This window comes from Brachyhypopomus gauderio, chromosome 3 (assembly GCF_052324685.1).
Source record: "Brachyhypopomus gauderio isolate BG-103 chromosome 3, BGAUD_0.2, whole genome shotgun sequence".
Lineage (NCBI taxonomy): Eukaryota > Metazoa > Chordata > Actinopteri > Gymnotiformes > Hypopomidae > Brachyhypopomus > Brachyhypopomus gauderio.
This window is the reverse complement of record NC_135213.1, coordinates 22,590,998-22,606,102: the sequence shown is the minus strand read 5'-3', so window position 1 is coordinate 22,606,102 and position 15,105 is coordinate 22,590,998. Positions and strand designations below refer to the sequence as shown.

The 15,105-nt window shown below is 45.3% G+C and overlaps 2 protein-coding genes across 7 annotated transcripts in view; one reads left to right on the top strand and one right to left on the bottom strand.

Annotated features, from left to right (window-relative positions):
- Positions 1–18: 18 nt before the first annotated feature.
- On the top strand, positions 19–12,956 carry dhx8 (DEAH (Asp-Glu-Ala-His) box polypeptide 8). 2 transcript variants are annotated; one of them, XM_077000472.1, is made up of 24 exons: positions 19–176; positions 489–574; positions 761–833; positions 934–1,025; positions 1,140–1,246; positions 1,510–1,884; positions 2,009–2,153; positions 2,268–2,471; positions 3,806–3,893; positions 4,039–4,136; positions 4,247–4,394; positions 4,720–4,901; positions 5,024–5,218; positions 5,358–5,543; positions 5,714–5,924; positions 6,083–6,264; positions 6,360–6,500; positions 6,586–6,741; positions 6,913–7,050; positions 8,876–9,004; positions 9,301–9,497; positions 9,627–9,806; positions 9,928–10,189; positions 12,463–12,956. In XM_077000472.1, the coding sequence occupies exons 1-23, from the start codon at positions 68–70 to the stop codon at positions 10,145–10,147; spliced, it is 3,642 nt and encodes a 1,213-aa protein (XP_076856587.1). In that variant the 5' UTR covers positions 19–67; the 3' UTR covers positions 10,148–10,189; positions 12,463–12,956. The 2 variants fall into 2 exon arrangements, with proteins under 2 accessions (XP_076856587.1, XP_076856586.1); XM_077000471.1 differs by lacking the exon at positions 12,463–12,956 and having other exon boundaries at positions 9,928–10,792.
- The window catches only part of etv4 (ETS variant transcription factor 4), a 24,807-nt gene continuing 20,917 nt past the window's right edge, over positions 11,216–15,105 (bottom strand). For all 5 annotated transcript variants that reach the window (XM_077000480.1, XM_077000478.1, XM_077000479.1 and 2 more), the window contains 4 exons: positions 14,775–14,822; positions 13,662–13,834; positions 12,370–12,471; positions 11,216–12,260 (listed from right to left, as the gene is read on the bottom strand). In XM_077000480.1, coding sequence (XP_076856595.1) covers positions 12,033–12,260; positions 12,370–12,471; positions 13,662–13,834; positions 14,775–14,822 — 551 coding nt within the window. In that variant the 3' untranslated portion in view covers positions 11,216–12,032. The remainder of the gene's footprint in view (positions 12,261–12,369; positions 12,472–13,661; positions 13,835–14,774; positions 14,823–15,105) is intronic.

The following is a 15,105-nucleotide window of genomic DNA, read 5'->3' as shown; positions in this document are numbered from 1 at the left end:
AAAAGAATGTTTTTACTTCCTGTCCTCCTGACGACAACAACAACGGTAGCTCGCTAGCTTGTTGAAAATGGTTGACGTCGGAGAAGACGAGCTTAAGAAGCTCGAGTATTTGTCTTTAGTGTCGAAAGTTTGTACTGAGCTTGACAACCATTTAGGAATCAGCGACAAGGACCTTGGTGAGCTAATATTTTTTACGTTATTTCTCCGTTATTCTATGTAACTGAAGAATTGCGAGCTAGTTAGTTCGGCTAGTTAGCCAGCTGTCTCGCGCACTAGTGGCTAGATAGCGTGCGCTAAATAACCTGTTCTACAGCACTTAGAGTAGGTTATGCTGAAATAACAAACTATAGTCCTTAGTTGGGTTAATATGTTCACCAAGCTGTCATGATACACGTGAGTGTGTAGCTGAAATCGGTAGCTTGAAATGTGTCATGTTTCATATATACTAATAAATACTTTTAAATACTAATATCTCGCTTTATTTGCAGCTGAATTTGTCATCAGTCTTGCGGAGAAACATCCAACATTTGACGGGTTCAAGTCAGTACTTCTTAAAAATGGAGCTGAGTTTACAGTAAGTGTTGTTATGCATTAGATGAATGTAGACCAACAGAACATATTAGTTACTTGATCTGTTGGTTTGTTTTTTTAAAATAACTGTTTCAAAAATGAATGATTGCATAAATGATTGGATAAATGCAGTTATTTTCAACATAACAATGAAAATAAGACATTGTCATAGTTAATTATTTTCTTGTAGGATTCACTCATTAGCAACTTGCTCAGACTCATTCAGACCATGCGGCAGCCGTCTAAAGCGTCCACGAGTAAAGGTAAACAATCATTTCATTTTGGCTTTGTAGTCAAGACTGTACAATTACAAAGAAAATGTGTTATTGTACATTCTGACTTTGTGTTTTTTATGTCTTGTAGGAGGTGAGCCTGTTGTCAAGCCGAAGAGTGAAAAAGATCGGTTAAAGGAGATGTTTCCTGCTCTGTGCAGACCAGATAATCCCAACACTAGAGTATGTTCTTCTCACTGGTATAGTCTTGACAGTAATAATGATAGTGTTCCAGTTGTATGAGTTCTGTCATTTGAAGAGAATAATGATGATAACCTGCACCTTTTCCTGGAGCAGAGCTTGTTGGATGAAGATGATGTGAAGGTTGCTGCAGATGCTATGAAAGAGCTGGAGATGTTTATGCCCAGTGTCACTGCAGCAGAGTCCAAGAGCAGCAAACACAGGTGTGATTCATGATCATCACTGGTAGATACATAGATACTTTATTGATCCCAGAGGGAAATTCTTGATATTTTCAGTACGTAAAATATTGTCAAAGCTCCAACTTTGACTAAGAAGGTCTCAGAGTCAGTTACATGAGTTTGTATGTCATTTAAGCACAATTGTGATACGCACTATTTGTCATAAATGGGTTTATTTTTAAGAAGTAAATATTGTGTATTCAAAAGTATTTCAGGTTTTGTAATTTGGTCCTTGTGGTTTTCAGATCAGAAACCACCGACAGCAGCAAGAAGACACGGAGGAGCAGGAGTCGCAGTCGAAGCAGGGACAGGGACAGGGACAGGGAAAGAGACAGAGATAGAGATAGGGATAGAGACAGGGACAGGAGGAGACGCCACTCCCGTTCCCGCTCCAGGTCTCGCTCTCCTGACCGAGAGAGGAGGAGGCGCAGGACTCGTTGGCATTCCCGTAGTAGGTCCAGGAGTCCAGCCCGAGGAGACCGGGAGAGGGGCGCGGACCGCTGGAAGGACAAACACGTGGATCGGCCCCCACCCGAGGAGCCGTCAGTGGGTGACATCTACAACGGCAAAGTCACCAGCATCATGCAGTTTGGCTGCTTTGTTCAGCTGGAGGGGCTAAGGTCAGTTACCATGCAGGGATTCCCCATGCAGGAATACCTGTGGTCATGATCACATACTCTCATAGTAAATGTTGCTGGCAACTGAGATCTTCTCTTCTTTGGATTGTCCTGTCTTTGCGTAAAGGAAACGCTGGGAGGGGTTGGTTCACATCTCTGAGCTCAGGAGGGAAGGCAGAGTGGCAAACGTGGCAGATGTGGTCAGCAAAGGTCAGAGGGTGAAGGTCAAGGTGTTGTCTTTCACAGGCTCAAAGACTAGCCTTAGCATGAAGGTAAGTCAAAGCACAACGACAGAGAAGCCCTGCAGCTGCCAGAGGTTCTCCAGTGGAGCCTGAATCGGTTGGCAGTATTATGGTTGCTGATCGCTGGCTTTCCATGCCTGTCAGGATGTTGACCAGGACACTGGTGAGGATCTGAACCCGAATCGGAGGAGGAATGTTGTGGGTGAGGGCCAGGAGGAGTCAGCCATGAGGAACCCAGACAGACCAACCAACCTCAACCTTGGCCACGCCCCTGAGGTGGAGGATGACACACTAGAGCGGAAGAGACTCACCAAGATCTCAGACCCTGAGAAGTGGGAGATCAAACAGGTATGAACTCTTGTATATGTGAGAGTGTTTACTTAAAGAGTCTATTATTGTTATTCATTTATCCCTTTCACTGGATTACAGAGCACTAGATCTGGTCTGTTTGGAGGTGGCCCTTTGTGTATCAACAGTACAGCTAGACCACATATGTCAAAGTCAAGGCCCGCGGGCCAAATCCGGCCCGCGAATTGATTATCTATGGCCCCCTGGACGATATTTAATTACTATTAGAACCGGCCCGCAGGCCACAGCCACCCGCTGGTGTTTTGCACGCACAAACACTACATTCCCCACAATGCAACGGTAGCCCGCGAAGTCACTGCAGCGCGCACAAGCGGTCAGCGCGGCGAAAATAACGTAATCGCAGTGGCTCAGCTCGTGCGCGAGCGTCTCGCGCGCTGTCGATTCGCGAGGTCGTGCATCTCTCGAATTTTGTACTTTGCGCGCGCCGCGCCTCAGCGCAATGAACAGTCATGTTTGCAGGCATGGACGTAATTTTGATTTCAAAAGTGGGGGGGACATAGATTCGTCGCTATTTAAATATTTGGTTTTAACCGTAAAAACTGGGGGGGACCAAAGCCGGCTTTTGAAAAAGTGGGGGGGATATGTCCCCCCCGTCCCCCCCCAAAATTACGTCCGTGTTTGCAGGGTTCATACATCTTTATAAGGTGGAATTAAAGCACTTGTACGTCACTTTCAAGGTTCATTTCAATATTTCCCAGCACGTTAAACTTAATTAAGTTAAATATTTATACATATATTCGAAATGATTCGAAATAATTCGCTTTTTATTCACATTATTTAATGGTTGTTTATTTTCAAAACGCCCAATATTAACGTCTTCACATTCTCTCATGTTTCGTCCTGGAATTACAAGATACAAGAGAACTGTTCAGTCAGATAGTTATTTGTTGTGAAACGAAGTAGTTACAATTTCAAGCATTTTCAAGTACTTTAACTTAAATTCCAGCACTTTTCAAACCTTTACTTTATTCATGTTTGCTTGTTGAAAAATATTTTCACTTGAAAATAAGAAAATATTGCTTTATTCATTTAAGCATTAAATAATATACACTGTGTTAGGTCTTGGTTCAATAGGCTATGTGCAATCATTTTAATATCTTTTAATAAACATTGAACCAGTCCGGCCCTCGGCTTGTAGCAAATTTGTTTTTTTGGCCCTCGGTGTATTTGACTTTGACATCCCTGAGCTAGACTTTTCATTGCCACAAGGGGGCAGGATTGTCTTAATTAATGAGCATTATGCCATAATTGTGATACTTTGCTGAGTGTTTTAATAGGGTTTTATTTATGTGTGTATAACTGTTTGTCTCTAGATGATTGCAGCCAATGTTCTGTCCAAAGAAGAATTCCCAGACTTTGATGAGGAGACGGGGATCCTGCCTAAAGTAGATGATGAAGAGGGTGTGCAGGAGAATTATTTGCCTTTTGTTCAGTCAGATTTTAAACTACAGCTTTGTAGCTGGTGTTTATTTTTCTTCCTTGAGGAGGAAAACCACGTTGGGTCCACCGAGTGTATTTTCATTTGCACGTTGCTTTGTTTTCTCAGATGAGGACCTGGAGATTGAGCTGGTGGAGGAGGAGCCTCCTTTCTTGAGAGGACACACCAAACAGAGTATGGACATGAGTCCTGTGAAGATAGTGAAGGTCAGTATGGATAGTGATGGATAGTGACTGGTCCACAGGTCGAGAAGCGCGTGCAGGTCACTTACACCCCCCCCCCCCCCCCCCCCCCCCCCCCCCCCCATCTCTTTCAGAACCCTGATGGCTCCCTGTCTCAGGCAGCCATGATGCAGAGTGCCCTGGCTAAAGAGAGGCGGGAGGTGAAGCAGGCCCAGCGAGAAGCAGAAATGGACTCCATCCCCATGGGCCTCAACAAGCACTGGGTGGACCCCCTGCCTGATGGTACGATAGGCTTAAGCAGCAGATTGATGTAGTAGATAAGTCAAATGGGTCCTCGTCATAGAATTGGGTTCTCCGTACATTCAATATGTCTTGCACTCACAAATATTATGTAAGCGCTACATAATTTTGAACAGTAGCTGGTTCCGGTCGGAGTGGCCACTCCGTGTCCGAGCTGTGTGTCTGATGGCCATCTGGTTTCCTGCTGCCCGTTAAAAGGGCGGATGGAGGCTGCACTTATCTCTGGTCCCTGTTCACCCTCTGGCCTGGGAAGAGTCCATCATGCATGTCCATTTCTCAATAAACACCTCCCCCGCTCCCCTTGCAGTCGACGGAAGGCAGATTGCCGCCAACATGAGGGGCATCGGCATGATGCCCAACGACATCCCCGAGTGGAAGAAACACGCTTTCGGTGGCAACAAGGCCTCGTACGGGAAGAAGACACAACTGTCCATCGTGGAGCAGAGGGAGAGTCTGCCCATCTACAAGCTGAAGGAGCAGCTCATCCAGGTCTGTGCAGGGAGAATGCAGAATGCCATAGCGATATCTTCCACTCGCTATATATCTAGTAAAGTGGGGGACGACTCACCCGATGGAGAGACTAACCACATTCTGTTCTTGTGTCTCTGCAGGCTGTTCATGATAACCAGATCCTGATTGTGATTGGTGAGACGGGCTCCGGGAAGACCACTCAGATCACTCAGTACCTGGCTGAGGCGGGATACACTACCCGTGGGAAGATTGGCTGCACACAGCCCAGAAGAGTGGCAGCCATGTCCGTGGCTAAGAGAGTATCTGAAGAGTACGGATGTTGTTTGGGCCAGGAGGTAAATGCGTCTTATCAGGCTTTGTATGTAGACATTGCACGTACGTGCTTGCCAAAGCCATTTGGTGACTTGACCCTTCGTACTGCTGGGGATGAGGTTTACAGTTGGAATAATTTCACCCGTCTTCCTGTCCACCCAGGTGGGCTACACCATCCGTTTTGAAGACTGCACGAGTCCAGAAACGGTCATCAAGTACATGACGGACGGTATGCTGCTGAGAGAGTGTCTCATTGACCCAGACCTGAGCCAGTACGCCATCATCATGTTGGACGAAGCCCACGAGAGGACCATCCACACGGACGTGCTGTTCGGCCTGCTCAAGAAGGTATAGGCACCGCCCCAGTGTTGGTTTCTGTTGGTAAAAACACACAGTTCTTTGTCATTGCTTTGGTTAAATGTCCTTAATGGATTGTATTGAATTTGTATTGAATTACATTGAGCTTTATTGACCTGTGTATTTATCCGTGACCATTTGTTGTACTCCTGCATTTCAAGACTGTACAGAAACGCCCAGACATGAAGCTCATTGTGACCTCTGCTACATTGGATGCCGTGAAGTTCTCCCAGTATTTCTACGAGGCTCCCATTTTCACCATTCCTGGTCGCACATACCCAGTTGAGGTGCTGTACACCAAAGAGCCCGAGACGGACTACCTGGACGCCAGTTTGATCACCGTCATGCAGATCCATCTCACTGAGCCGCCAGGTAACCACCCCCCCCCCACAGTCTGTCATCAGGTTGAGTCCCTGTCCCAACAAACATTTGAGATGTTCACTATGCAAATGTAGAGGACTGACTGATCTCCATATTCTTCACGTGCTGTTTTCAGCAGTCACACCCGTATCTTCTGTGTGTGTGTGTAGGTGACATCCTGGTGTTCCTGACGGGTCAGGAGGAGATTGACACAGCCTGCGAGATCCTGTATGAGCGAATGAAATCACTTGGTCCCGATGTCCCTGAGCTGATCATCCTGCCTGTGTACTCCGCCCTGCCCAGTGAAATGCAGACTCGGATCTTTGACCCAGCTCCACCTGGCAGCAGAAAGGTTGCAGCCCTCTTCCTGTCCTCCACAGTACCTGCTGCATATTCAACCTTCAACCATTTGACCATTTACTTTCTATTATTATTTTTTTTACATAGGTTGTCATTGCTACAAACATTGCTGAGACATCTCTGACCATCGATGGCATCTACTACGTGGTGGATCCAGGTTTTGTCAAACAGAAGGTATACAACTCCAAGACGGGTATTGACCAGCTGGTGGTGACTCCAATCTCTCAGGTAAGTTACTTTGCTGCTAAAGCAGCCACGGTGGAGGTCACGAAGGCCTTGTGAAGACTTATGTGGCGTCTATGTGGCGTCTCAGGCGCAGGCGAAGCAGCGGGCAGGACGAGCGGGGCGGACGGGTCCGGGCAAGTGCTACAGGCTGTACACGGAGCGCGCCTACCGGGATGAGATGCTCACCACCAATGTGCCCGAGATCCAGAGAACCAACCTGGCCAGCACTGTGCTCTCTCTCAAGGTGGCCCTCCCCTCTCATGCACAGACCTCTCAAACGTTACTCTGTATTGTCTTGAAGGAAATTAAAAGCCATTTTACAGAATGGAGATATGCTGGAGCAGATATGCTGCTGCTGCTGCTCTTGTTATGATTTGTTTTTGTTAATTTATTCGATTTTGTCTCTCTGATTTAGGCTATGGGCATTAATGACCTGCTATCGTTTGACTTCATGGATGCTCCGCCGATGGAGACTCTGATCACAGCCATGGAACAGCTGTATACGCTGGGGGCTCTGGATGACGAGGGACTGCTCACTCGCCTTGGACGCAGGGTATGTGAGACTGGGTGTGTGTGGGTGTGTGTGTGTGTGTGAGCTGAAAGGGAAGAACAACATCCAGGCTATTAACACCTATGCTTACACTCTACCAGTCATCAGATACTCTGCTGACATAATGAGCTGACCAAAGGAGGAGATGGAAGTGTGAGTGTAAAATAGTTCCTTGGAAGATCTGTTACCAAATTTCAGTACTGTACTTCACTTCAGTACTAGGAAGAGCAGGAACAATGACAAACCCTTGTGTAGTATGAAACACCGGCAAATTTGGTGAAATACCAACCAAGGCTGGAAAAGGCTGAACTGAAGACGGTACAGAGGTGCTTAACATAGCAGCACAGGAACAAGATCTGAGAACATGATCAGTAGAGGCTGAGATCTACCACAACAGGCAGTACTCCAGATGCAGGCTGTGCAGAGATGCCCCTGAGTCCGTCCAACACATAATAGCAGGATGTAAGATGCTAATAGGCAGCGTGTACATGGAACGCCATTACCAAGTGGCTGGCATAATATACAGAAACATCTGTGTCAAGTACGGGCTAGAGGACCTGAGGCCAACGTGGGATGTGCCCCTGAAGGTGGTGGAGAATGACTGAGCTAAGATCCAGATTCACACTGACAAAATTAGGGATGCACCGAAATGAAAATTCTTAGCCGAAACCGAAAACCGAAACACCGAAATACATTATGCCAATTATTAGTAACATTGGATTTATGGCTAACCTCACTAAAATCATGACATTGCTATTCAAAGAATAAATCAACTACAAAATTTGATTTGAAAATATTTATTTAGCACTGACATTACAGTAATGCATATTATAAAATAAAATTAGTGGTGGGCCGTTAACGGCGATACCGCTGACAACGGCCGACCACTAATTAAATTTAACTCGCTTGCAGACCGTTTTTACCTGAGAGGATAAATATATGTATTTTATACGAGTTAAATTTAATTATAACTGACTGGCCTGAAAGATAAATATAAATTCTCTCATAAAAACGTGACGTGAGTTGCAACAATATTAAACAGCTCAGGTAAACACACTTCTGAGAAATGTCGTCTGCTCGGCAAAACATAACGGGGCTCAATGTGCTCTATTAGCCTACGAAATCCCTACGACAGAGAACGGCTGATCGTCTAAGCCTTAGACGATCAGCCGTTCTCTGTCGTAGGGATTTCGTAGGCTTAGACTCTAAGGCAACGAGTTCCATAATTTTTGGTGTAATGTCCTTTGCCTTGGCGCCATCACTGGAAAACGTTTTTGCTAGCTTTATCCAAATAAACACGTGCAGGCGATTTTTGCTTGCGTCATCACAGCACATTGTTTCGGCCGTGTTGTTTCGGTGATGAAAGTATTTCGGCCGAAAACCGAAAATGCAAATTTAAGCCATTTCGGCCGAAAATTTTCGGTGGCCGAATTTTCGGTGCATCCCTAGACAAAATGGTACTGGCTAACCAACGGAACGTAGGAGTGATGGACGAAGAGCAGAAGGCGGCCATAGTGATGGATGCAGCAATCCCAATGATGGCAGCACCAGGAATGAGGAAGCCTGGATGCCAACGGCTAAAAGAAGAGCTCAAAAAGAGGCAAAGTGAAGGCAGCAGTGGTTCCTGTGCAGTCCTGGAAAGATACCTCACCGGACCCTCGAACTTGAAAGAAAAAGGAAAGAGGGACCATTTGGAAGAAGTGGGGGAGATGTATAGAAAATCATTGTGTGTGTGTGTGTGTGTGTGTGTGTCTTGGTCTTGCTTCAAAACTTCAAAACACTGACATGAAGATGCTGAAAGTAATTTTCCCCCCATGATTTGTCTCAGATGGCGGAGTTCCCTCTGGAGCCCATGCTGTGTAAGATGCTCATCATGTCTGTCCACCTGGGCTGCAGTGAAGAGATGCTGACCATCGTGTCCATGCTGTCTGTGCAGAATGTCTTCTACCGACCAAAGGTATTTCCTCCAGCAGCCCCTGCCTGCAGAGTGATCTCACTGTGGGTGACCTCATCCACTCCTGAGCCACATCTTCAAGGCCAATACGTCACTGAATGAGTGCTTCAGTGAAACGTATAGCTGAACTAAATGTGGTTAGCATTAAAATCACATTTAGAAGGAATGCAGAATTAAAATGGCAACATCAAGAACAGATTTCAACTATGTTGTACCTGGTTTTTTATTTATTTTTTGTCCATAAATTACTGCAAATCAGGTAAATTTAGATGTATAATCTGTGTTTTCTTGTATTTCAGGACAAACAGGCTCTGGCAGACCAGAAGAAGGCCAAATTCCACCAGCCTGAGGGAGACCATCTGACCTTACTGGCTGTATACAACTCTTGGAAGAACAACAAGTTCTCCAATCCCTGGTGCTACGAGAACTTCATCCAGGCACGCTCCTTGCGGCGTGCGCAGGATATTCGAAAACAGATGCTGGGCATTATGGACCGGTAAGGAATTTTAGGGAATTAATTTCACGGGTCGTTCAATTTAGCTTACTCTGTAGTAAGTTTATACTGCTTTAAAATAATTAGGCAATGAACAGGCAGTTGAACTTTTTCCCGCTCTCATTCTTTCAGACACAAGTTGGATGTTGTATCGTGTGGCAAGGCCACAGTGCGTGTGCAAAAAGCAATCTGCAGCGGTTTCTTCCGGAATGCAGCCAAAAAAGACCCCCAGGAAGGCTATAGGACCCTCATAGACCAGCAGGTGGTCTATATCCACCCCTCCAGTGCCCTGTTTAACCGCCAGCCTGAATGGTACGTCAGCATGGACATTGAGGAAGCTGGATGTCCAGCCCTGTAGCGGGGCTGATTGTTATTTTGTTGTCGTCGTTGTCTTTCTTTGATTCTTATCGTGTCTTGTTATGCCTCCCTTTAGGGTGGTGTATCATGAATTAGTGTTGACCACTAAAGAGTACATGAGGGAGGTGACCACCATCGATCCACGCTGGCTGGTGGAGTTTGCCCCAGCCTTCTTCAAAGTGTCTGACCCAACTCGCCTTAGCAAGCAGAAGAAGCAGCAGCGCCTGGAGCCTCTCTACAACCGCTATGAGGAGCCCAACGCCTGGAGAATCTCTAGAGCTTTCCGCAGACGTTAGAACATTTCTCCAAGACGTCCAGAGTGCCAGTGCCCCCTGCAGGTGAGGGGTGACTGCGCATTGACACAGTGGAAGCTAGATAGTCCTGATGTAAAGAGAATGTAGGGGGTCAGTTGTCTGGTTTGGTGGTTGGTTTTTATCCCCATTCGAATGCGACATTATGATTCCGGAACCTTTATCAACAAATGAGAAATTCTTTATTTAAAGTTCACTTTTGAAAGTGAAAGCGTTGTCATTTTTTTATTTTCATTTATATTTCCTATTAGGGATCAGGCCTTCTGCCCTAACCCATCTGTATTGTAAAATGATGTATAAAGTTTCCTGGCGTTGTAGCTCTTCCAAAACAGATACTAACCTGATTTTAGTCAAGAAGACTTTTAGTGACCGAAGTGGTGAAAGAGAATGACGTGATGAGTTTTTCACTCTCCTTCTGTTTCTCACAGTCCTTATTTCAGGATTTCAGATAACTTATGCCCCATGACTCATCACAGGGATATCATACCAGGCCAGATCAGCTTGGTACTGTAATTGGGTTTCACAGCAGGAAACAATTGGGAATAGAAATGTGCAAAAGCTTTTTTATATATTGTGTATGTTTTGCGTACTTTCTGTGCTGCATTAAACATGTTCACGCAAAAGGCCCAATCTGTTTGAAGTTCTCATTTTATCCATTCATTGTCTTTACCGCTTAATCCTGCTAGTCGGGGTCACAGGGGATTGGAGCCAATCCCAGCAACATTGGGCAAAGGCAGGTACACCATGGGCAGGTCACCAGTCCACCACATGGCCCTACACACACACACACACACACACACACACACACACACACACACACACACAAGCTGACCGGACCAAGAATTTAACCCAGACCACCTTGCTGTGAGGCAACAGCACTAACCACCATGCCACCCTCATTTTATCTAATCCAACAAATATTAAATGAAAAATAAATAAGGTTTTGTTGTGTATCCATCAAGTGCATGGATGAAGCCATCAAAACTTTGTAAACCTGTGAATGGTTATAACCGCTGCTCTAGCTCAAACCAAAGATAGTCACTTAACTTGTAAAGCCAAGAGAGTTTATTTAAACAGCATAGACAGAGCAGATGTACTACCAGGAATATGCAGTCGTGGGGGAGAAAAACACTGGAGTATTACCTGATAAACATTGTAGTATTTATTCATAGTATTCAAGTTATTTGGATTATAGTGTTACTGCTTTAAGAAATGCCCCACTTAGACTACAGGTCCAGCATATTATTCAAGCTGCAAGTCAAAGATCACCCCGACTGGTTGCTGAAGGAGTAGCCATGTGACAGTGATATTTACATCATTGAAGGCAATTCTGTGTTGAGGTGTCTCAAACGAGTTCAAGAACACTGGGAACTAACCTAGGAAAAATGTGATTGGTCACAAAGAATGTTGATGCTGGTCACATGTTTCCTGCTAATATGTTGGAGGACTTGGATTTGGCTTGTTTACATACTCATGTGCTAAAGGTGTGTGTTGATGAAAGAGCCCTTTGTTTACCTAGTAGGTTGCATAACTAACAGATAATCTTCGCACCGTTGTATCCTTAACACCAGTATCTACCATTCAATACCAAAGTGGGAAAACAGTCTGTTCGAGGTGTAGAAGTAATAGTATTGGGTCTTTATTAAGCAATTTCTTCAACCACAGGCACGTGTTTGCATTGGCCAGGTCTCAGGACTGAGAGGAATGCAGAGTCCCTAGTGATATTAATTTAAACAAACCAAAAAAAAAACTGAAAAAAATTAACTCCAAATAAAAAAACACCATAGCCCTATATACAAGTGAACAGGGTGGGCATGTGCAATAGGTGCATTGGAAGAAGGGTGTGGGGGTGGTGGGGCTCTAGCTGGCCTTAGTACATGTAGCCTTTGGAGTAGGGCTGAGGGCCCAGGTTGGAGGCGGCCGGCTCGGAGGGGTAGGACACGCCGTCGTCCAAGTGAGACAGCGGCACCGTATCCTCCTCGTTGACATAGCGCTCGAACTCCGCCTTCAGGCTTGGCCGCTGATTGTCTGGAAAAGCCAGCGAGATCAACGCCTCCGGCTCGCACACAAATTTGTAAACGTAGCGCTCGCCAGCCACCTGAACACATGGAGAGTGAGATCATCAGGTTCGCCAGTCAGTATGGGAGTGAAGACTTGTGTTAATGTATATCTACACAGGGTGGGCTAGTTTTGGGCCCCTTTGCTACCTTTTGCATAATGCCCTTCTCATAGTAGTAGCGCAGGGAGCGACTCAGCTTGTCGTAGTTCATGGCTGGTCTGTTTTTCTGCATCCCCCACAGCCTGGCGACCTACATGAGAAGAGGAGGAGAAATGAGAAGACTGAGAACATTCTGAAGAACCTTCAGCAGCTCAGTCACGTTCACACATCTACTGCATGATCCACATACATTGCTCACGTTCTCTTTTTTCATATTTTTATGTTGATGGAAAATTCTGACTTCACCAACTGAAAATGGCAGGCTGCTTTATGGCTGCCCTTTTAAAAAATCCTAGAATACAGACATGTTAATGCTAAAAGAATTCAAATCCTGATGTCCTTTCATAGCCAGAAAAAGCTCTCATTTGTGGACTGGCATTAGCCCCTCACTAGAGGGCGACACTGACTGTGTTTTAAACGTCATCCTGATGAAAAGTATAAGCCTGCTGATATGATTCCTGCTGTAGCCTTTTAAGTTTTACCAGACGTTTCACCACTTCCACCACAAAAGTGACATTTCTCTCAGAAACAAAGTCAAACTTCTGGGTGTCCGATCCACAGTATATGACAGCACTCTGCATACAGAAGCAACAGTACTGTGCCTGAGGCTTCAGTCTTCCATTAATGAACTCATTATACATAATAAAAACTTACTGTTATGTTTTAATTGTCATCTGTCAAAACGCAGGCAATAATCCAGGCAGACTTATGGTGCGGAGCACGCGTGTCCCACGGGTGTTGCTGATTTTGTTTGCACTCTTAGAGAGCTCCCACATCTAATTGCAGTCATAAAACCCAGCAGCAATGAATGATTAATGCAGTACAGTGGAACAGGCCTGATGGAGGTATCTCTGCGTGACGGACTGCTGACTCACGCCATTTAGCTGTCTACTGACCACAGACAATGGGAGGTTAACATTCATGTCTAAACCACAGCAGCCTGCTTGGACTCAGCCGGAGTGGAGGGTTGTAATATTTGGTAATGGAGCCGTACTCCATTTTGTTTTGCTCTGCTGTTAAGTGGGGTAAATAATGCATGGCTGCTAATGGAGTTTGAATTTGTGTGGGTGGGGAGACCCTGGGGACCAAGGGGCTGATCGTTGGAAAAATCTCTTCAACTGATCTCTCTTTCTATTGAAGAGCCGAAACTCAGATTACTGAACTGAACTAAAATTCCTTGTAAACGTGAAGGCATTTTAATGCCACTGTCTTTAAGCTTGGAGTGTTTTGATTTGAATGCCCTGGTGATATAGTAAGCCCTCCTAAAGCCAGCAGACTCACCTCTTCTGGCTCTATGAGTTTGAACTCCATGCCACGGCCAGTCCAGGCAATGAAGTGCGCGTTGCCGGGATCGTCCAAGAGAGCAACCAGAAACTGCCAGAGTTGCAATGAGCCACGCCGCTGATAGGGGGCACCCTCGCGGAACACGCTGCCCCCCTCCTGCTTCACTTCACCTGAGCAGAAGAAGACAAAAATCACCTTAGCTCCTTGGTGGCGTGCAATGGTCTTCATAATAGGATAAAAATGGTGCATTACATTGATTGAGACATTCTGCCTCAGGGGATTTCTTTGGGAGTAGGAGTTAAGCTGGGTGTTTTGACCAAACCATCCATTATGCCTGATAGTGACACTGGCCTTCTAAAATGGCTAATGTTCTTTCACATCTCTTCTCCAAATAGCTAACATACCCAGAGTTCTATGCAGCAAGCTACGTATGGTCTACGTCGACGATTTGGCTGTCCAGAAAAGTTCTGTAAATGCCAAAGTTGTTCAGAAAGGAACAGACTGAGGCATGAAGCTTTCTGTGTCAAGCGCTTCCACTTTTCCCATGATGCAGTCACATCAGTTTGTATTAATGACTCTCCTTCACCAAACCAGACCGTGGGAACTTTCGCGGAACAACCGACACCTCCGTAGAGTGCTTCTACCAGTCCGGCTGGTGCAGTGATATACAGCTACTCCAGACCCATCAATCATCCTCGCCATGGGAACTGGCAGCTCTGTTTCCTTCAAGATGTCATGAGAGCCTGGGCCATAGTCATGCATGGGAAACGATAGCCTCTGACTTCACTCAGCATAAAACAGACTATGGACAAACAGGCAGACCGCGTATTGTTTAGGACAGTATCATGTCCTTTTAGACAGTGGATGAGGTTACTGAGAAAGAAATTGCTATATGGTACATGTAATCCAGGGCTTGTCTGCAACTGGGATTTGATCTCAAACTGTAAGATGTAAGAGGTTGTGTTTCTCTATCCATAGTAGGTTTATGATGTCTGGTTTATGATGTTTTGTTGTCGACGGTGACGCAAATCGCAGTGACCCAATTTAAGGTCAATTCAGACGGAGATCTTTGAAGTTAATACTTGTAGGAGATGAATGCTCAAGATTTACCTTCAAATTTCTCTGGGACAACACGGGAGTCGTTCTCAAACATGTAGCCTGAAGGTAGAATGAAGGTTGTGTTAGTTCACTGACTAGTTTTTTGAGTCTCTGTTGTAAAAAAAAATATCAGGAAAAGAGACATAGTAAACATTGTGAAATATTAACAACAATCATTAGTAAAAATGGCCCTCTAAAAACGTGCAAAATGACGTAATTTGCAGATTCATAATTTTTCCCCTCCTGCCGGTGATTTGGGGGTAGGAGAAATGATGGAGCAATTACACATATTATTATGAGCAGTTAGCACACTACACCCGGGGAAGTGACTACCTTTCAATAA